General features: G+C 37.4%; 1 protein-coding gene across 2 annotated transcripts in view; it reads right to left on the reverse strand.

Moving 5' to 3' along the window:
- LOC102226904 (immunoglobulin superfamily member 3-like) overlaps positions 1–22,461 on the reverse strand; it is a 107,234-nt gene that overhangs the window by 58,949 nt on the left and 25,824 nt on the right. The window contains exon 2 of one of the 2 annotated variants that reach the window (XM_005799318.2): positions 19,207–19,584. In XM_005799318.2, the coding sequence (XP_005799375.1) occupies positions 19,207–19,584 (378 nt within the window). Of the gene's footprint in view, positions 1–19,206; positions 19,588–22,461 lie in introns of both variants that reach the window. The other variant, XM_005799317.2, reaches the window with a different exon arrangement.

Here is a 22,461-nt window from a genome sequence, read left to right on the forward strand (position 1 = left end):
GTCCGGTAGGCTAACAGTTAGCCTACCGGAGAAATTCTTCATTTCTTTACAAACTCACTGGCATTCAACATATTTTTACTACAGCTATGATTTTACAGAACCTTATTAAAAAACAGTCAACTTAACATGGTCTAGCAAATGATCAAAATAGTTCTGGGGTTCTGGGGTATGATTGTTTTATCAAAACAATCATACCCCAGAACCCCAGAACTATTTTGATTGTTTTATCAAAACAATCATACCAAACTACAGAGATGTGAAAGGAGCAAACTATCCACAGTGTTTTTTATAAGCCTCTCCTTCAGTTGCAACAATAAAAATGCAAGAAAACATGTAAATTCCTGGTCTAAGACAAAATTCAACACAATCCTGTACAAATGATGTAAAATAGTCTCTGTATTCTTGGCTGCAAATAGGGGGCTCCAACTCCCCATTAACTGCATACATAAAAACAATACTTTTCCTCATTGATTCTACATCCTAATTGCTGCTGCCACCCTGGGCAACTGCCCATATGACCCATATGTCATTGCATATGTAAAAACAAAAAAAACTGGTGATGTCATAGTCTTTCTTGTATAAGTTTTTAGTTGTACATTTTTTTTCCATCAAGCTGTAGACTTAATAAATCCTAAGGAATATAAATTCTAAACTAAAGAGAAATTAGAAATGATCCAAATATGTGAAAATGCCCCTCCAGAACAACCAATACAGAACTTGGGGCTGCAGTGAAAGTCTCTCCTTGGAAAGTCAAGATCAAGAGTTGGTCGTCATGTCTCACCTCTCCAGCATCGGCAGAGTTGACTCTGCTCCCCAGGCAGTTTCACAGCTATTCAGTTGTGACAAAAAACAACCTGCATGTTGTTCGGTAAACAACTCGGTAATGACAACAGAAATGACTCACATTTTTGACAGGTGAGACGGTGACGCAGGTTACTTCAATGACTCAGAGGCAAATGTCCTTAACACTGCTTTGAACACCTGACTTTCTAAAACTTTAAAGTAGAATTGAAGAAGTTCTTTGAGATGAGATAGAACACAATGTCCATATCTGCCTTTTATTCATATACTTGAGAGATATTTTCTCAGCTTTCCTCATAAATAAACAGTTCCATTTGACTGGTATAAAGAAGCAACTTCCTTCCTTTCTTACACTGCGAATGGAGCTCGTTTCCATGAAACTCTACTGATAAATTTAAATCATTTTAAAGTAATCTTGATCCTTGTTCTTTATTAAGCTTTTCACTGAACAACAAAATATTTTATTGCTGTTTTTATACACCGCACATGAGCCACTAACCGTGTAGAGTATAACGCTTCCCAAATTGCATCAACTGTTCTCCGTGTCCCAATCCTTCTTGTAAAACAATTTTAAAAGTGAAATTGCTGGGAAAGTAAAGCATTTTTAATTTAGCCTTTAAAGAACACATTGTATTAAAATGAAGACAGACATTTGCAATAAACACAATGATTGTAAAGGTTTGTTTTTGCTCTAAGTGCAAATAGCATTTATAGAGCCAGTGTAGCATGCCAGTGATAAAAAGGGAATAAATCTCTCATGTGCCTCCAGAAATAACCTAAAACATAAACGTAAACACACTTTACTCATAACAAAACCACTGCATTTACTCTTGCTTTAATATTCTAGCAGCATCATCTACTAAGCAAAACGGCAGAGATTAATCATGATAAAAACACAATGCTATTTACAAGGAAATACAGCAATTCAAAGCGGAAAAATCTTTTGTGAGGATGATCACCAATGACGAGACATGTTTAGTACACTTAATGGCTAGTTAATTATGGTAACTTAAATGGATACCCTGAATATGTTAAGCTTGTATCTTTGTACTTACTCCTTATGTATGTACAAAATATAGTTAAATGAATTTAATAACTTTGTGCTTGTGAAGCCTAGACTGTCCTCGGTTTTATTAAAAGGAAAGTCAAGTAACATGATGTGTTTTTCTTCCTCTGGAAGCAGCTCTACATTTGGTTGTCCTGCCCTAGTTGGACGATCCTGCACATTTTCTTCTACTGTTAACAAGTTATTTACTATCGGTATAAACTACAAGGGATGCGAGATACCCTGACATCCTGATATTTTCTAGCTTATTCTGACTAATAGCCTGTAGAGATAAGTGGCAAACAGTAAGTACATCTTTTATAAATTTCTATGCTTTTATGATTTTGGATTCTTTAATCTTTTTATTTTATTATTTTTTTTGGCTTCATCTTTACTCAAATATTGAAATAGATGAATCTGTGGGTTGTGACTCTCTATGTCCTTCAGGGTTAGATTTAGAACCTGGAAAAGGCCAAATTATTTATAAGCTAAAATGCTAGGATTGAGACATGTAGACTGTAACTCATAAATGCCTTTAATATTATACAGCTATAACCTTGTAAATTTTGTCTTGTTTCCTGCAGCAGCAAGCATCTGTTTTATACTAAAACCTCTAACTGTCCCAAAAAAAGTTGCCTCTACACAGCATCAAAATGAGCCTTTACGTATATATATATGTATATAGAAAAGAAAAATAATAAAAATAAAAAAGCATTTTAAGAAGATTATCTCCAGAGGCAGAAGAATCTAAATAAATGCAATATCTTGGCTGACTGTGCTTATTGAGCAAAGTGCTGTAATGGGTTTCACCACATTCTCACTCATGCAGAAATATAAAAATACACAGAAATGTAAAAAGTCAAATTCCTTCATTCTAAGAGTTTTTGGGGTTTTACGTAATATTTCAGAAATGCTTTTAATTAACCTTCCTCCTGATCTAATTAATAATAATAAAGACTAAATAATTTCATAACCTGGTAGAGCTTAAGGTCAGTGTGACGAGCTGGTGACCTGTCCATGGTGTACTCTGCCTTTTACCCAATGACAATACATTTATAGCTTTATAAACTATAAAGATATAAATGTATTGTTTTATATAAACAAAACAAATAAATAAACAAAATGGAAAAAAAACATATTAAGAATAGTTCTGCTACAACATTACACTTCTTTTACAGATAAATATGTAATTTTTTTTCATTATTACAATTTTCTCCTTTCAAAAACAGACCAGTAATCTGAGTAATCACACCTAAAACTTAACTAAGTTAACATTTCCCACAATGCCATACGGTCTACTAATCCTCTCTCTAAAGACCAGCATCATCTACAAACGCATTTTGCATAAAATTTGTTTAGATCCAACAAATAAATGTAACAAATGCAGACCACATAATAAGGAAACATTGCTGCTGGTTCCCTGATAGCAGATATTTTGAACCTGAAAGTAAAGGAATTACAAGATTATGAACCAAAGCACATGCCCTAGACCTTTATCTGTTTTTATTAATCTCAAAACAAAGTACATCAAAGAGAATGATGTCGGCTGTCCATGTGGGTTTTCAGCTCTGATGTCTTTAATGAAGTGAAACAAATTCAAACCTTTAAGTATTCAACCTACCAATTACTGGGATCATGGTGAACTTTATCCATTTTCATCACTAACTAAACAGTAAATATGACTGACAGTTAATGTGGCAAAACAAATAAAAACTTCCACAGTTTTCACAGTGTATTTACAGACCTTTATTTTGCATATGTCCATTCTTTCTCATTGTAGAAAACAATTCAACAATAGAGTCAACAAAAGGAAAAAGGTGGGAGAGCAAAAGAAAAGAAAGGTAGGCAGTGAGTGAAGGCTTGAGCTTTGTTACTGGAGGATGGTGACGTGCAGTTAAAAGGCTGAATGTTGTGATAAGAGAGGAATCCGTGGTGAGGAGAGGCTTTCTAATATGAGACGCTGTTTACACAAAGGCAGAAGAGGAGGAATTAACTCTAAGTAACACACAAACACTTGGGAGCTCACATTCATATCTATACGGTATATACACACTCAGTTCGACACTACTTCTCATTGAGGCCCAGCCAGGAAAAAGAGCTTGACTGAGTGTGCTGCGAAGATGGAGAGTATGCAAGAGATTAAAAAGGCAAAGTGTGAGAGGAGGGGTAGTCTGAAGAGAGGTGGGAGTCTGAAAGACAAATCTTCCTAAGAGCGGTTGAGGAGTGCTGTGTGCCAAGCTATCGTTGACAGAAATCCTTTTGACTATCAAAGATGTACTCATCATACCTAAACACATCAAATATTCTTCCTGTCCCTCAATTCAGAATTGCACTCCTCCTCTTCCCCTCCTCAGTGTCTTTATCCTTCATTTTACTTCATCATCTTTTCAACTTTTCCATCACTTTTGATTATTTCCAGGATTCCAACTAATTTTTCACATCGAAACTACAAAGTTTTCTAGGTAATACTTTTTTTGAGTTTGTATTTTGGCCATTTTTACTGTAAAAGTTCACAGTGAATTTTTGTGTTCGTATTTCAGTTATTTATGCTTTAAATATGTTTAAACAACTGGAGGTTTGACTGCCTGGATGGAATAATCTTTTAGATATTAAAGTACAGACTACAGTCTGCAAAATACAAATATTTTTTGAGTTTCTATTTCCATAGTGCTCAGTTCTTGAATAAGCAAATGCAGTTGCAGACATTCCCAGAATTCAAGAACTCTGGATATCCAATCTGCCCATGTCTTTAACAAACACAAACTTCAACAAACACTGTTTACTCAGAAAGACAGAGAAACAAACAGAGAGCTTCCAAGACACGATTTATGTGTTTTCTCCATGGCTGCGGTCCTGGAGGTTCTTATTACATGTGGTGAGTTCTGCTCAGACAGCCAATAACAGCGTGTATGCTCGCACAGAAGCACACAGATGCGGCCACGCAATACTTTGTCTACCTACAGGCACGGACACCACAGCCCAACGATCGTTCATGCAGCCTCCCACTTGTATTATATAAACTGATTTTATCAGGTATACAATGGTCCAAATAATTCTTACGTTATCACTGCCAGGGTGTGCATGCTGGTTTTTCCTCTCATTTTGTCCCTTCTACACCCCTTCCAGGAGCTCTCACTGGTTACCTTCATCTCTCCTCCATTGTTGCTGCAGCCCCAGATGGTAAAGCACTGTGACCAATTAAGACCTCCCTGAGGACAGGACCAGTTATAGCCCCAGCCATCTGACCATTTTTATCTACTAGTGAGTGTGTGTGTGGGTGTGTGTGCGTGTGTGTGTGTGTGTATGTAAAACCTTTTATAGCAAATCACTGCATTTTAATCAGAGTACAAAGCCCTTGGTTTTAGGCAAGTTCCACACACCTGCCTCCCTAAAAAGCGGCACATTGCCATGTAGATCCCAGGGCAGTCACCGTAATGATTATAAACCCAAAGCCAAGAGGATCTAGGCTATCATTTTGTGTAAAGCAGAGGTCAAGTGTGATGCCAGCCAGAGGTGGGGAAGCTAAGCGGCAGCACATGTGTTGTATCACTGTGAGAAACAGAGTCACTGAGGGACCGCGGCTAAGCGAGGGTGGCAGTGCTCTGTCACCAGGCATCCATCCAGCAGTACAGCAGATGAGGGAGCAACTGTCTGTCTGAATTGCCAGCACTGTGGGGAATTAGGCATATGCCATCCCAGCTCCTCCCCTCTTACACGCAAACACCTCGCTTTGACCACATAGCCCCTTGTTACCACTGTGGCATGAGAGCACAGGTGCCAGCATATGTCTGCTCCCTCCCTGTGGTCAGTTGAAAAGAGGTTAAAACTGGTTTGCATCTGTCTGTGTGAATGAGCACAAGTGATGTAACTACACATCCAGGTCACAGAAGCAAAATTAAAATGTAAAGGTTTCACAGAAATAATAATGGTTTCATAAATGTGTGTTCTTGAGAGTCTCTGTCTAGTAGACCTATCCAGTTCAGGTTCAATCAGTTAAGTATTTTAGATTTTGAACTAAAGATGAGCAAAGGCATTGCTGTCAAATTTAGAACCAGTGGGAAGGTGCAAAACGGATTTTAACTTTGGCATCACTGGGGGCTATCACAGAATAAGTTGCAGTATTTTCACAGTGTTTTCACGGTATTTATATCTTGTCTGTCACTATTTCTATTTTCTTAGCAAACACCCAAAACACTGACAAACTATTTAAAACATATGGGAGCTTGTTAAAACCCATATGTTTTAACAATGGCAAATATATGAATGGCAAATAGACTGAAGTTGTATTTTAACAGGCACTTTTCTAGCCATACTGACCCCTGAAACCCCTTTTACAATGCAGTACATTAACATTAACTTAGCAGAACTCATAACACTCGCATTCATTTACAATATGTAGATCAGTAGAACCTCTCGGTACCTTTCCTAAGGACACATTGTGGAGGCTGAAAGCATATTCACAATCTTCAATTGGGTAGATGATTGTCATTCCCACTAACCCATAAAAACTCATCTTTAAACAGTTGCATTCAGACGATTGTACTAGATTTAAAAAAACCAGAGTAAAATAAAAACATGTTTCATTTATCATAAATGAAACAAGGTGACAAGCTTAAAGCACTCCTTCATCTCTGGCGATCTAAATAACAGCTTTGATTTATTTGACCTGGTAAAGTTACATGCTGATACCTATTGCAAAACACTTCAAGGGGAGAAATATCTGAGTAAATGTGTCCCTTCCTCAGTTCTTACCCCCATTTCATCCTGTCTTTCTTCAATTTCATTCCAGTAAACAAACTATTTTCAGTGTACCTAAAATATTTTTTGTAAATCTATTATTTATGTAGCCAGGTGTATCATAAAAATCAGTGAATAACGGACCCGTAAACCAATAAACATTATATGAAACTCACATATATTTTAATAGTGTTTGATTTTATTTTCTGCAAACTTTGTATCATGCCATATTCCACATATAGTGATTCTTGGCCAACATGTGAGAAACTATGCACCCGTGCCCAAACCTTATAATTGTGAGCAGCCGCTAAATTGTAGATATTGTTTATAAGTACAGAAAATTGCAAGCATGATATAAAACATTACTTTAGATCACTTACTGTGAAAGCCATGAGTGATACTGTCCCAAACGATCACCTCATCAGCAGAGAAAAAGGTAATTCGCACTTTGGATTTTGTTATTTATTTGCAGCAGCACAAGAATTACTGACCCAGACTTTAGATGGAAATATGGCTTGCTTTACCAGAATAATTTACCTTCCCAGGCATTATTTTTATTTACCTTCTGCACGGCACTTTAAAAACAGCTTTCAGTTAAGCTTTACAGCCCACACTTATACATCAGACATGTTAACTTAATCTCAGTAAACAGCGAGGCTGCATGTGTTTACTATGCAAATATGCTATGTTTGATTCTAATCTCTAAAGCTCAATCAGTGGAACTCTCTCCTATTTGTGCCTTTCCCTTCCACAAAACTACCAATGAAGACAGCATGTGTACATGATGAAGACAACAGGGTGCAGTTGCAGGAAACTGGTGAGTGTGCAGATGTCCACACAGAGCTTTACAAAAACATTCTAGTGACATTTATGTCATGCGCATACTTGCTGACTCTGGCATACTGGCAAATGCAAAGTCAAACACAAAGTAAGAGAAACTCCAGACCCTCAGTGAAATAACAAAAATGGTGCTGCACTTAACTACAGATATCCACATGCTTCATTGAAAGCCCTTACCACACTAAAGATCACGGTTGTACATAAGCCAGTGATTTTTACCTAGAAACCTTGCGAATTAGGTGTAATAATTGTAGAAGAAGCCATCAATGCCTCTCCGGGGCTTGAAGGCATCTCCAGAATACCCAATCTCCTCCTCTTTGATGTGCTAGAAGTGCATTATCCAACACCTAGAGGCATGAGTGCCAATGTCTTTGCATTTTTTGTTCTTTTACAAACAAATAAAAGCACATGGATTTTTTTATGGGATTATGAAATATCCAATTTAAAAAAACAACAAAAAAAAACGCCTGTCGTCTTTTGCCAAAATGACTCTCCAGACAACTAAAATCACACAACATAGCAGGATCGCCAGACTCTCTGATCACTCACCATATGGCTAGTAAAGGCCATTATCCTGCAATTTCAAGTCTTTCCCAAGACCATTAACACAAACACTTATTAGTATGCCCATTCACATCCATATTCATATTGAATTCTTATTCAAACTGTGGCTCTGTGCTGCTAATCCCAAAGATGCAGCAGGTCCCTTTGCTACACTAGTCAACAATAGGCGCACCTATCGTAAGTCCATATAAGCACTGCAGCAAAAAAACCCAAAAAACTCTGCCATATGATATTTTGAAATTTATTAAAATAAAAAAATAATTTTGTTGATTATCTGGTATTAAATCTAAGATTAACATGCTACAGTAGTTTTTCTCTAAGTTACACCTGTTCTCCAAACCAGCATCCAGATGATGTGATTATGTGACTTTGTCTGGCGAAATAAATCTAAGCTACAATTTTGAGTCCCAGAGGTGAAGGTGAGTGCTTTAAGCTCGGCACTCTTTGTCCCGGACTCTTATTTGAAACTATAATACAAAGCTGTTAATAGCTGTCTTATTGTCAGAGTCAGCTATTAAAAATATTAATGATGGTATCCGGTCTCCATAAGGAAAATAGAAGTATTGTTTAATGTCCATTACTGGGGAAACTTGGTGAATATCAGCAGCAAAGTGAAAGAAGACAGACACACAAAGTATGAATGAAAAATGTATGAAAAACAGCATACAAAAATAAGACTATTTTTAAAAAAAGATTTTATGTAAATAATATATTGTTGAGAGCATTGATGGTTATGAGCCTCACACCTGCTGAGCAGAAGGACCTGAAATAATTCTCCACAACTATATGAGGACTAGTAAAAGCCAGACTACAATATTGTTCGCTGATTAGATCGGTGATATACTGTATATACTCTATTTGTGAAACAACCACCCCACCTCCATATGCTCATATAGTGTATCATCTTGTCTCATGACCCAGATATATTGTTACACCCTTACTTCATAGTAAAGTAGATTTTTTCTGTGCCCTGAAGCCAACAAGAGAATTTGATTTATGTTTAATAACTGGTCCATTCACTTCACAGAAGCTCTTTGGCCTGAGGAACCAAATTATTGAGTTTTGTATTTAGTGTTGCTGAGCTTAACTAGCTCAGACTCAGGCTGTCCAAGGTTAAAGGTTAACCTTGTGTAGGGCTTTACCACCAACACTGGACAACAAGTAAATATCTGCACAAAAGACAATCCAAGTTAAGGCAACAAAAATCTGGCACTGGAAGCCATCACTCCTAATAATTATAGCTGCAGTCAATATTCCTGAGCAAAAATGATTCGTATTGCTTTTGAAAAGCTTCAGATTATTTCTGCATATTTAACTTAGTCAAACTAGTCTCTAGTTGGGCTTGTAAATACATAGAAGTAAACATTTTCATAATGAAAGTTTAAATACAAAAACTGTACTCTATTAAACAGATTTTTATTTGTTTATAACAAGACATTATATCCTTATCATACAACAAAAACAAGCAAACTGACCATAACATATCAGGAAATCTAATGTTAAACTTAGGATTGGTAGGATAAATAGTTGAATGTCCTTCAGGATAATTTTTACTTAATAAAAAATGTATCTTGCCTAACTTCATAGCATAAGGTCAATATAGCTAGTTGTTCTTTTTTCTAGAATTCTGCTAAAGTTAAACTAGATTTGATCTTCACTTAGGAGCAGAAACAAATACAAAAATCACCAAAGGTCCAACTAATTAAGACCTCATCTGAGCCTCAAAATGTATCAAATCATGTTTGGTCCATTCTGGTGGGTTAAACTGAACACTTCTGTTAGAATAAAAGGATAAACACTTTGTTTTGAGATGACTGCAAATGAAGAAAAGAGTATTCATGAAGACATTCTTTTTGATAAGGCTGTTTCTTTGCTTGTCTTTAATGTTGGCAGCGTTAATGTCCTGTCTGCTTAAAAACCCAGCGTGATGGATTAGATTTAATTATCTCTAAGCCTGTTACAATTGAGTGATTTTTAAGATCCCGTTTTTAAAAAAGCATTTACTGATGCCAGGTTCTTAAGGGTTATCAGTGGGTCACGTTTTTCTATTTCTGTATTAAATTATAAAAGTTTCAAGATTTGTAGCCTCATTACTTTGGTCCCCCATAACCTTTGTGCTATATGAACATCATTTGTTCAGTAACTAAGCTTCCTATTCCAATGTTGTTTAGTGTTTCCAAGTCCCAAAGATGAACCACAGGAAGTACTTTTACTGGAATAAAGGGGTGCGTATTTATCTAGCCATTTAAATGTATGTGATCAACACTGAATCTGATGCACTGTACCCTAAGGAGCAGCATAAAAAAATCAAGTTACCTTTACTGGTCATTACTGTGGTTTGGTGACTAACCCTAAAAGTGTTTCCATTTGGATAATTTAATAAAAGTACTGAACTACCAAGATAAACTGATATTTAAACTGATATACAATGGTTTAGAGTACTTTTTTTTTTCAAATTAACTTGGAGCTTTTGTTCAGTCAGTATGGGGGTGAAAGGTGTAGTGTGTGACCTGGACATTAGTTCAAGTCGCTGCAGATGACATGAAGAAAAACCTAGAGGCACCTTGAAGTGTCAGTGAGATAATCTACTCTAAGAGAACCACGTTAGACTTTAAATCTCTGACAAGGGAAACCACATCTCAGAGAGTTAAACTGTGGCTGCCAGTTACAAATTTGCCATAACATAATGAGTAAAAATATATCAATTATAGAGTATTTTCAACTTCTGCCACCTTTTGGGTTATTTTTAAATGTCTCCCAGTGAATTTGGGCCACGGGCGAAGGACAAAACTTGCACACAGCATTTAGGGCAGCTTGTTCCGCGGTAGTGAAGACATTAAGGTGTCTAGTTTTCATTGTTCAGCACTCCTTTCTTCACAGTGCTACATGCTCTACCCAGGCGTTACATTGTCAACTACAGTGATCCACGGGTTGTTAAGCCTCTCGTCGGTGCTGTTCCTTTGAAAGCATGTCCTCCAATGGGAACACTTCAGCACCATCCCTCTTAGACTCAATTACGGGTGCGACATAGTTCCTGACTGACAGCTCACTACTGTGTGTGACTGAGTTTGTGTTTTCCATCGAGGATAATTCATATATATGTGTGCATCTGTGTCCAGTAGGTTGAGTTTCAGTAATGCTATTGGCAGGAAGCCCTTTTCTGCTAAAGTAGATGAGATGTGCAAGGGAACGGCAAGCTAGACAAGGCGATAAAAATCTCTTTCCATTTGGAGAGCTGCCTGGTCTGCAACTTACAGCCAGTTCGAGCAATCACACACACACACACACACACACACAAATCGAGAAAAAGAAAATGTAATTATAAAAGAAACTGAGAGGCGATTGTAAGGCCAGAGTGAAAGGTGGGACAGGAAAATGTAAGTGTCACTGTAAGGAAAGATGAAAAAGATAAAGATGCTTCAGTCACACACAGATCTGTGCTGTCAATCAATAAGAGATACAAAAATGTCTTGACTCCTCGTTTGTCCATTCTCTCACACCTTCTCCTCTAGTAATAACATCCTGTACATCTTTCTTGCTAACACAAGACATCATTGAAGATTTCCCCATTTCTCTGTCTTATTTAATCACTGCTTGGAGTTCAATCACACTCATGTCTTTCCATTTCATTGACAAAGCCATAAACCAGCATGAGTAATGCCGACTTGGAGCTGATGTAAGGACCAAGGAATCAAATCCTGAGCAATAGGCTTAGGAAGGCAGTGGGATTCAGATGGAAATGCAGAAATGAAGAGGAAAACGGGAGGTGGGTTCCACGTGTCACTTGGTGTAACAGACAGAATGCAAGTTGACATCTCTTCGTACGGCCCATCTCATTAAGAGTAGAGGAAGGCAACTTTAACTCTCATGGGGAAAAAAAAAAGCAGGGGAGACACACAAATCAGACATGAACACCCCCACGATGCTGAGCTCAGCAGAAGATTGTTTCAGCCTCTCTTGCTGCATGTTGAGTAGAGCAAAGCCATGTCCATGCTAACTAAAAAAAACAAAGAAATCACTCCCGTCCCACTCACAGGGACGTTAGCCTGTGTTCTACAACATCTCAATAAACAAGGAAATCATTGAAAATTACATTCACTTCAGTTATTTAGTTCAAACCATACAACTTGTACCAAGTTATTCCACACATGAAGTGATTTCAAGTGGTTATTTCTGGTCATGTTGATGATTATGGCTTACAACTAATAAAAACTTAAAATGCAAAACTTAAGACTATTTTTAAGACAAAAATGTTATGGCCACAACAATGGGGAAATCTACCAACATTGAGGTGGTTAAGCAGACAGTGACTAGCATCCCCCAGAAGCATGGCAAATTACCAAAGCTCAGTGTGAAAGAAGTTGGCAGCTACCAGAACTGTATACAAGAATAATGACGGCAAGTTGAGTGACTTCAGAATTTGAACAAAGTGACCAACCAGAACGGACACACATGTCTAGAACAGATGTAAGAATATCTCATTCCTTAAGTTAAGCTGCTTCAAGAACTGTCTTTCCTGGGTAAAGAACAAATACATCAAGGCTGCTATTCAGTGGTTCAAAATACTGTTTTTTGTTGTTGTTATGAAAGTAGTTTTTGCATTTCATCTGAAAAACAGAGTTCAGAAAAGATTGGAGAGACACAGAACCGAAGCTGTGTGAGTTGCAGTATGAGGTTTTCACTATCGGAGATGATTTCAAAAACCTTTTCATCTGCTGGTGATGGTCACACAGTTTTCTTTATCAAGTCCAAAGTCAGAATAGTCATCTAGCAGGAAGCTTTAAGCTTCCCTCTGCTGACAAGCTTTATGGAGATGCTGATTTAATTTTCCACCAGCACGTTGTGCTTTCCCATACTGCCAACAGTATCAACACCTGATTTAATGAGAATGGGATCACTGTGCTTGATTGGCCAGCACTATAAGATTTAGGTAAAGAGAAAGATAACAGACATCAAACTAAACCAGTGAGTAGCTTACCATCAGCAGCATGCACATGAATGGGTGAATGACTGAATGTAGTATGAATCGCTACATTCGGTAGCGCTTAATGTAGCGTTCTTTGGACTTGATGAAGTCCAGAAACTTCATCAAGTCCTTAGACTTGATGAATTGCTATACATGTATAGGCCATTTACCATATAAACAATGCAGAAGAGCCGAAGGCCACTTCTTCTTTAATCCCTCAGCAGAGTCACAGGCTGATCACTTCCTTGCACACCACATTGCTGCATTAAATCATAAAAAGTAGCCCCAGCCAAGTACTAAGTGTGTATACTGTAGAGTACATGAATATACTATTCAGTAAGGTGGCATTTCTGTATTAAAAATTCTTTTTAATTAGTCTTGAGTTTGAAATAACTGTTCTTTTTGTTCAAATTAAAACATATTTAGATTCTTATGCAAAAGTACCTGTTCAGAGTAAGGGCATTTCACCAGTAAATTAAAACCCTTTTTCTCTTCTTTTAGCAGAACAAAGAAATATGTAGATCTTAAATGGAAGAAAATGAAAACTGAGAGATGTGGTAATTTCCTGTGGCTTTTTCTAAAAGAAGATTTAAGTAACATTTTTTCAGTGTTAATTGAAATTCCTCTGTCTCATCTCAAGCCTTTTTCCTCTGTTTCTTTCACCATTTCCTCAGTTTATGCCCGCTAATTGCATTTTAGAACATGCACGGCAGCGCGCAGCTACATTAACCCCGAGAGCCACATCAGGGAGAGAGCTTTTTAAAATGCACACCAATGGTGCTAGCTGTCATGTGGGCTATATACCTGTAGGAGGTGTAACCAACCACAGTGGAGTGAGACCCCATCTTGTCATTTATTGGTCACAGACTCTATTTCACATCATTCGCCCTGCTCATCTCCAACGCTGTCACTTCTGTCCCCATTTTTCTCCTTTCCAATTTTCTCATCTCTGCCTCCTAATACCATCCATCTCACTTTCTTTCTTCCACATCACTTTAAACCAAAGTTCCTTTTCCCCCTCATGTCTGACACCTGGAAATAGGGTTTCTCTCACTCGTCAGCAGTGAATAAGGAGAAGGACCAAGAATGCCATTATTGGAATTTTACCATTGTTGTCAGTCCTTTAAGGATTATATTTTTTAAAAAATCATTATCGTACAGGATACAGATAACCTTAAAATTATTTTTATTTTCCATTGGAATCACTTTTATGGTGCTTTCCTCTGTAGTGGGGGTTCACAAAAACGTCATGGTGTCTCTATGCCAGGGCTTGTTGTTCTACTAGCTGTTGGATAAGCTCAAACACAGGCTGGTGCGTAGGATAAGAACAACCATGATGGCCATGTCATGCTGTTGTCCTTTTTTTTCTTGCAATCTGATGTGTAGGAGGAAGTCAAACACTCAACCATGCACGCAAACGTGCAAACATTACACAGAGAAACATACACTCAGACGAAGCAGATGGGAGCTCAGTCATATTTCAGCTTAAGAAAATGTACAGACGTTGTAACTACAATAAGACTTAAACAGCTACAACACTCCAACGTTAAATGCAGACCTTGTATAGGACCTAACCACTTAAACTGGACAACTAATAAATATTGCAGGGCAAGGACAATGCAACTTATGGCAAGAGATGTCTGGCACCTGCAGACATGCATCCTTCATAGGGATGTAGTCGTTATTGGTTTGCAAGAAATAAAAGGTTTGCTCCTCCATCCATTTTCTCAATGGGTTGCTGAAGTAACAGGTCCAAGACAGACACTACATAAACGTATGCCAGTATTTCGTACACACAACTTTAACATCTAATTGAGCTTCTAAATGTTTTCATTTGAAGAAAAACACAGGCTGAAGTAGTTTCCAACTTTTCATCTTATTTTGGCCATGATATGCAGACTAAAGCATATGCAGACTAGCAAAAACATTTTAAAAACTTCCTTTTAAGACTAAAAGAAATTCCAAAGTTGGGTTTTACACATTCATACTTTAGAGTACTGAATCCAATTTTTTGTGCCTGCTTCAAAGAATTCGAATGTTCTCACATTTGAATTCTTTCTGTTTTTCCCCAAAGGCACTAAGTAGGCTGAACCAAACTTTAATTTGTTTCAACTTTGCAACTTCATACAGGGTGAGATATCGGGTGGATTCTGATTGCTGACTTTCTTTGAAAGGTATTGCTGAGGTACAGAAACAGGTGTCAGGCATATGTGTGTGTAACTTCATGTAAATGGCATTACAACACATGACAGACAGACAGACAAAAAGGTGTCCAGGTGTGCTGATAAAACAGTTTTCCTCCTCAGGCATCAGGTACTAGATTCTATGTGAAGAACACCATAATTACACTACAGAGAAAATGCAACAGAGGAGGAACTAGATCACTGTGAGTGAGGCTGAATCATCACTACAAGCATCACTACAGAGACTTGAGCTAACCTAACCACACACAAACCTCTGGAAAAGTGAAATATGCATGTGCTAATATATAATCTAAAGGTAACTTTGGACCATTGAATGAGAAATCTGTCCTTTTTAGCCAAAGAACAACACTTCTAATATTGTCTATATGCTTAAAAAATGTATGCAAGCATTGCAGTCCATGTCCTAGTTAGGCCTGTGTCGTAACTCTTAAAACTGAATCCAGCATCAGTCCACATTTTGTGAACTCCTCCAAACTTCTAAATGGATTTGCTTCACAATCCTCTTAAGAGTGTGGTAATCCCCATATTTTGTTCAACCTTTTCTAACTTACTTTTTCTTTCCACTCAACTTTCCAATCACATTCTTCCCAATTTTGCTCCAAACTTTGCCAATTCACTCAGCTTAAAAATAGCATACAGAGATACAGCATTCTGTAAGGGGTTAACTTTTTTTGTAGGCTATGTAACCTAATTTTTACAGCTGTTATTGACAACTGCAGGAAAACTGTCAAGACGTATGACTTTTGTGGCCACAATATGGCCATGAAACAACATTTCTGTCATGATGTTGTTTTATTGGTCCTACGTAACATTTTAAATATCAGAGAAACTGAAACCTAGCTTTGAGTAAAAAAATCATCAAAATAATGTAATAATAATGTAATGAAACGTGTTAAAGTATTCAAATAAATTAAGTTTTTGATGGTTATGAAGATATCCGCAGAACAGTCCTCTGACATTACCCTAGGAGTACTTTTTTTTTTTTTCCTCAAAAGTAAACCTTTGCTAAAAGGGTCGACTGTGATTAAATAAGTAAGCAACTTCACAATAGAAAACACAAGATGAGAGGGAAAAAGAAGAACAGGGACAAGAGTGTAAGGAGGACAAGCTATTGTTTGCTCACACCATGAGCCATGGTTTCATGCAGCCATCTGGGGTCTCACAGGGGGTTTCTGCCATGGTAGGGAGAAAAATATGGGAGAGACCCTGCAGTGGACCCCTGACCCTTGGAACTGGGTTAAGAGGTTAGAGACACAGAAAGAAGCCTGGATAACAGTCCCCCAATACCTCTGTTCACACACTCTGTCTAGCTCTCTCTGTCTCACACACACACACACACACGCACGCACACACCGAGATCTATAAATACTCTGTGTTATCAGCACCACTGTTTCACTGCGTCCTGCAACTGAGCCCTGCCCTACATTCAGATCGCACTGAACATACTAGAAATTATAACAGCTGAAGTCCAGGATCACTCATTCAACGAAATATATAAAAAAAAAACTAAATTAATATGTAAACCATATCATTTAATCACCTTTCAGACAGCAAGGACAGCTGGACGTGACGCTTGCCTAAAAAGAAAAGCATTGCAAATACTCATGTTTCATACTACTCCACAGATTTTTGTAATTCCCATTTTCAGCATGAGGCATTTGGTCTGAGCCTTGGCCTCAAGAACAGGGTCAAATATGTGACGGATAAAGCCATGAAGTTACGAAGGGAATGGAATCCACCACTGTGGCAGCTGTGATTTCAGAGCTGCCTTTTGTGGAGGGGGATTAGATCTAAGTATGTATCTGAAAATGAAGGAGTTGAAGGGGAAACTTGTGCTGGCTGTTTGAAACAGTCACTCATCCTGCCAACACAGTGGGTATGCTACAGAAACAGCCCAAGGCAAGAAACGAATAGGTGGGAAGGTGGGAATAGGTGTTGGCTTGTGTATGGATGTGTGTAAGATTAAGAGATTGGCTTTCTCCAGGCAGACAGAGCGGGACTGGGTGAAACTAGAGTGACAATTACAGATACTTCAGAGAGACTTTCTTCTTTGTGTATTTCCCCAGAATTAAGAATCAAGGACCAAACAGTCATAGGACAAAGTTTTGAACTCACCCTCATTATTCAGAGTTTTGTCCAACATTTGCTCTTAAGCTTTTAAATACTAAATACCACCTCAGAGAATCCTAAGTCCTCAAAGTACTTTTATTATAATTGATAATAAAACAAAAGAAAAACTTTACACTTTCAAGATGAGTAAGGTTAAGACACTTTAAAAAATGACATTGATGTTTATTGTATAATAAAACTGATAAAAACTAGGAAATGTTCTCAGCCTTTGACAATACAAGGGTTAGAATCGGAAACAGATTTAACCGAGTTAAAATAATTAACACAGTTAACATTTTTATTAATAAATTTGGAATGCATTTGATCATCTCAAAATCTTAAATAATTGTGTCTGAAACCTCAACTGGATAATTGCACACCAAACAGAGATTTAAAGCTTTTGTGAATCCGGGTGTGTGCCATTTCATCTTATGTGCTGGGTGTTTGACTTGTCCTTTGTCTCACAATTACTAAATCCAAATTTGAGGTAACATAGATTAAAATTCCTAAGCTTTTCATTGCTAGCAGGTTCTCTGATAGACTGACTCTCAAACCTGTTCCAAGTCGTTCACCTCAGTTTCCAAAGAGAGTCCAAAATATTCTCCTTTGCACTTCTCTTGCTGGAATCAGAATGTGTCTGAACCACTCCTATTGGATAATTTGTTCTCATTAGTTTAAAAATTCACCGCTCCATGGTTTATTAACTTGGTATTTAGTTGGAAAATAGATGGGCACTAGGTCAGTTCACCACTTCAGTATTCCCTTCTCCCATTTTCACGGGGATTGCCATTTCACCCCTTCTTACTTCCATTTCATACCTGTAAACAAACCATTTAATATCCTTGTCTTTACACTCTGCCATATTAGTTTAAGAAATTATAGAGATAAATTAGCATAAAAATGTTTCAGTCTCACATCAGATTCTCTTTCCATTTGTCATCTGAAAATATTATATAGCACTCTATAGCACATCATTTTCATTCTGATAACCAATAATAGACATTTGCCTTTCTACAAAATATAACAAATTACGACCAAAATTATGCAAAATTACAAGAATCCCTTAGTGCAGTTTTTTATGTATTTTGAGTACAACCATCCTGGATACCATCAGGTACAGTAGTTAGTTTTTTTTGAGGGTCTTAAAAACTAAAGTCTGATGGGCTTTCAACAGTTCTTTGGACAACAGATACCTCATAACACATTTTCACTCCATTCCAGTCCACTTGGCTTTTTTAATATGATGCCTTCTTTTTCTTTGTTAACTGGAGAAGATTTTTTTTTACTTTTAAAGTTTGTTTGTTTTTTTTTTCTCTCCAACAATATTTGCTGACAAAATAAGAACTAATTGTGTACAAATAAAATAAAAAAAAAACCTTTGTAACAGGTACTTTGCCAAGTTGTCTTTTTTGTGTCAAATGCTCTCAATTTAACTAAAGGTTTGAAAAACACTTTCCATACCAAAAGAAGTACTAATATGTATTAACTACAAATATCCCCCTGAAAATGCTAGAATACAACAATTGGGGAAAAATTATGTCAAAAGCAACAAGTTTTCAGAAAGAAAACATCTGAAGATTTTTAAGAGAGACCGATATTATTTGTTTAATTTGTGACTTTATTCTCAAGAATGTATTTAATTACTGCAATCTTCTTTTTTTATACTAGTAAACTCTACTCAGAGCACAGATTTTGCAAAAAGGCTTTGCAAAAAGAATCTAATTTATAATTTATAATTCCAAATTCACCGTGTAATATATCAGTGTAATGCTAAAATTAAAATGGTTGCATGGCGCCACTAGAAGCTCAAACAAGCTACATATGAACAAAAGCCATTTTTAATAGTAGGTTTGTCATCACCTTAACAGTGGTGGGTTTATTTTAGGTTTCCTGTTTGTCACTTTGATGACAAATGACAATGTGTGTGTTCAGAGACTCACCGGTGAGGTTGGTGCGCGCGCTGTAGGATCCCAGGTACCGTCCGTCTGTGTTGGGGGTGTAACACTCAAACACACCTTGGTCCCTGGCCTGCACTTTGGTGATGTGAAGAACGGCTGAGTCATCACTCAGCCTCTCCACAAAAATCTCTTTACTGTTCACCCTCTGGGCATACACAGCATAAGCATAGTCTGACTGGGCTGTGCTTACAATCCGTATCTCCCGTTCTGGTACTGACGGTAGGTACATGGACCAGTCAAAGTCCTGTTTCACACCATCTTTGTAGCCTGTCACGTTGCACCAGATGGTCACATGGGAACCTTCTGTCCGGACCAGGGGTCCACTCTGGACTGTCACAACCCTCTGAGCAACTGCAACGCCTGCTGCAAGATAACAATGGGAAGAGAAGGAAGCAAAAAAGAAGAAAGAAAGAAGTGAAAGTGGGGAGAAAAGAAAGGAAAACATGAGTTAAAAAGCTGCAATTTAAATATTTAACACTGACACAGTTTAGACACCGTACATCTCCCAGGAAATACAGAAAAAGACTGACGTGTGTGCAGCTAAGCCTTCTGAGAGCAGTTCTTGCTGAGGTAGAAATGCCCACAGACAATCACACAAACATGGCTTTTAAAATGGCACTCGAAAAGATCACCGTAACTGTTGTCGCTCACTGCTATTACATGCACTCAGACATTAGCTCTTCACCTTACGCACAGCAATAAGGCTGCACTACACCGAGGTTAGAGGAAGCCATCTGGGAGTAACGTGAGAGCTCAGCGTGAGCAGGTAAAACACAAGCCCGTGAGACGCATTAAGGCTGTCAAGCTGCAAAGAGAACAGGTGCTTTTGAAGTGGATAATAAACAGTGTTTACCCTGATGCATCCCTAATCTTTTTGTCATGCCATGATTCCTGAGCATGGATGAGAACAAACCGTGGCTTTGAGTCAAACTGAAACATCAGCCAGGCTGACACAAACAAGTATTTGTTTATTGGCAACACACTTGGCATAAGCATGCAAGGGATAAACATAACGATGAAATTCCCTCACAGAGTTAACTTTTATGGTCATTTTGAAATGTACTTTACCAGGCAGACAGTACTGCTTCTTAAAACATGTGACGAAAACTGTCTTTTCTACATTTGTAGACTAAATCCTCGACTGCAGAAGGATTAACCTAAAGAGTCAATTTGAAATGTTTTTTTTTTTTTTATCTGGTAATTTCAAAACATCTTTTCTGACAAAAATAGCCTAACAAACTGGGGTTAAGTGCCTTACTTGAGGGCACATTGACATGTTGCTGGAAAGTTTACATAAACCAATAATTTCAAAAACCAGTCAATAACCAATTTTAAGACAATTACATTTCCTATTCAGCCCCAGTTGTTTCAAGTTAAAAGGTGATGAGTAAAATGAGATGATTACGTGTAGAAAAATGAAACCTGTATAAGCATTACATAGTCTTCTAATATATGCTGTGATATTGGTAAGTCAATCAATCAATCAATCAATTTTTGACTAGGTCAATCAACAAATGTTGACATAGATTTTCTGTGCTGTTTTAGAATTGTACTCTGCCTGTAGTTTTAGCAAAGGACGTGGTTCAGTCTGTGTTGGTCACAAATTGAATTAACAATAACAGCTGTCTCTCTTTGCAGTGAAGGATGATTGTTTAAAGCAGAGACAATTTTCAGTAAACTGGTGCATTATATATGTCACAGTGACTAAGTAAAATTTAAAACCTCAACACAGCCTATGCCTCCAAGAAGCAATTGTTCCTCAATAGCCAAGAGCCCAGACTCTCTGTACAAAGAAAAGTATAGTGCAAGTGGCTGGTTTTAACCAGACTAGTGGTAAAAAAAAAAGTGCACTTGTGTACATCAGAAGTCTTTGAAATCTTTCGTTTTTCGAATCATATATATATATATTTTCAAATCAGGCAGGCTGGAGTGCTTCTAAATCTCTGAGTAGGGTACCAGTCTGCTAGGTCTCCAAAGTGCTGCTTCTCAGACAACACATTTCCTAACTTTCTTCTCCTCACTGGACAAACTGGCATAAAGAGTCTCATCAACATGCTTCACAGTTAAAAGGGAAAACTTGTAAAAATTAGAATATATAATCTTTTAAAAATTGCTGATATTGCATCTTACAGTTCTTTAAACTGTAAATGGAATAAAGCCTGGGCTTATCCTGAGAACAGACACAACCAGACTGCTGTCTGAAAAGCCCCTTTGTACAGTGATCATTACCCATCTTTATAACCTATATTTAGGGATACAACATATGTGAATGTTGACGCAACCTTTTTCAAACACACACACTCACACGCCTACCCACAAAATCCCCATTTAGGGAACAACTACAAACATCCCTCTGAGGCCGGAGACAACAGAGCACTTACACATACCCCAAATCTAGACAGAGGGACAAGCGTGCCGTTTCCTGTCTGCTCAAGCAACTGGGGATTGCAGCTGTTTAACTGTGTGTGCAGACATGTGTGTGTGTTTTAGAGAAAGAAAGTCTGTTTAATTCTAAGTCTAAGTCTGTGGGCACAATGCTCAGTATTAATAATTCACTACAACAGCTTTTTAACGTTAACATCCTTGCCTCTCTCACACTTCCGCCTAAAGTTACTTTGTTTCATTCAGCGTTTTTTAAGACAGCGATTTTTCCGTCCATGTAATGTGTGTCCATGTGAGAGATGTCTACATTTTAATTGAGAAATACTTATGTTGTTGTAAGATTAAATATGCACACACCCTTTATTTCCCCTGTGTCAACAAAAATCTGGAATTGGTGAAGAAGATACATAATTATTTTGTACTTCTGCATATATTTATGAGCAAATAATGTATCGGTGAGTATATATATGTTGCTCTAACACTTTTCATTCTTTGTTTCTGAGATTCATGCAACTCATTGGTGAGCTATAAGGCATGTGTGTATACATTTTGCATAACATTTTTTAAACAAGATCTTTCACTAAAACATGACTGGAAAAGTTACAAAATAAATAGATGAAAACTATTTTCAGTAGGCATAATTTAGTATGATATGATTCTGATGTGATAAAATGGGGGCTGCCCATGTCACCCAAATCAGAAATCGCCACTGATTGACTTTTTTTGCTTTTGTTTCCAGTTGCTCCCTATCTTAGGTCTTTGTTTACTATGAACCAAATTTAGAAAGATATCAACCCCTTTTCATAAGTCATATCACCATCACCAGATTCACTAATACAGTATTATTGCAGGTTT

The sequence above is a fragment of the Xiphophorus maculatus genome, chromosome 7, assembly GCF_002775205.1.
Source record: "Xiphophorus maculatus strain JP 163 A chromosome 7, X_maculatus-5.0-male, whole genome shotgun sequence".
Classification (NCBI taxonomy): domain Eukaryota; kingdom Metazoa; phylum Chordata; class Actinopteri; order Cyprinodontiformes; family Poeciliidae; genus Xiphophorus; species Xiphophorus maculatus.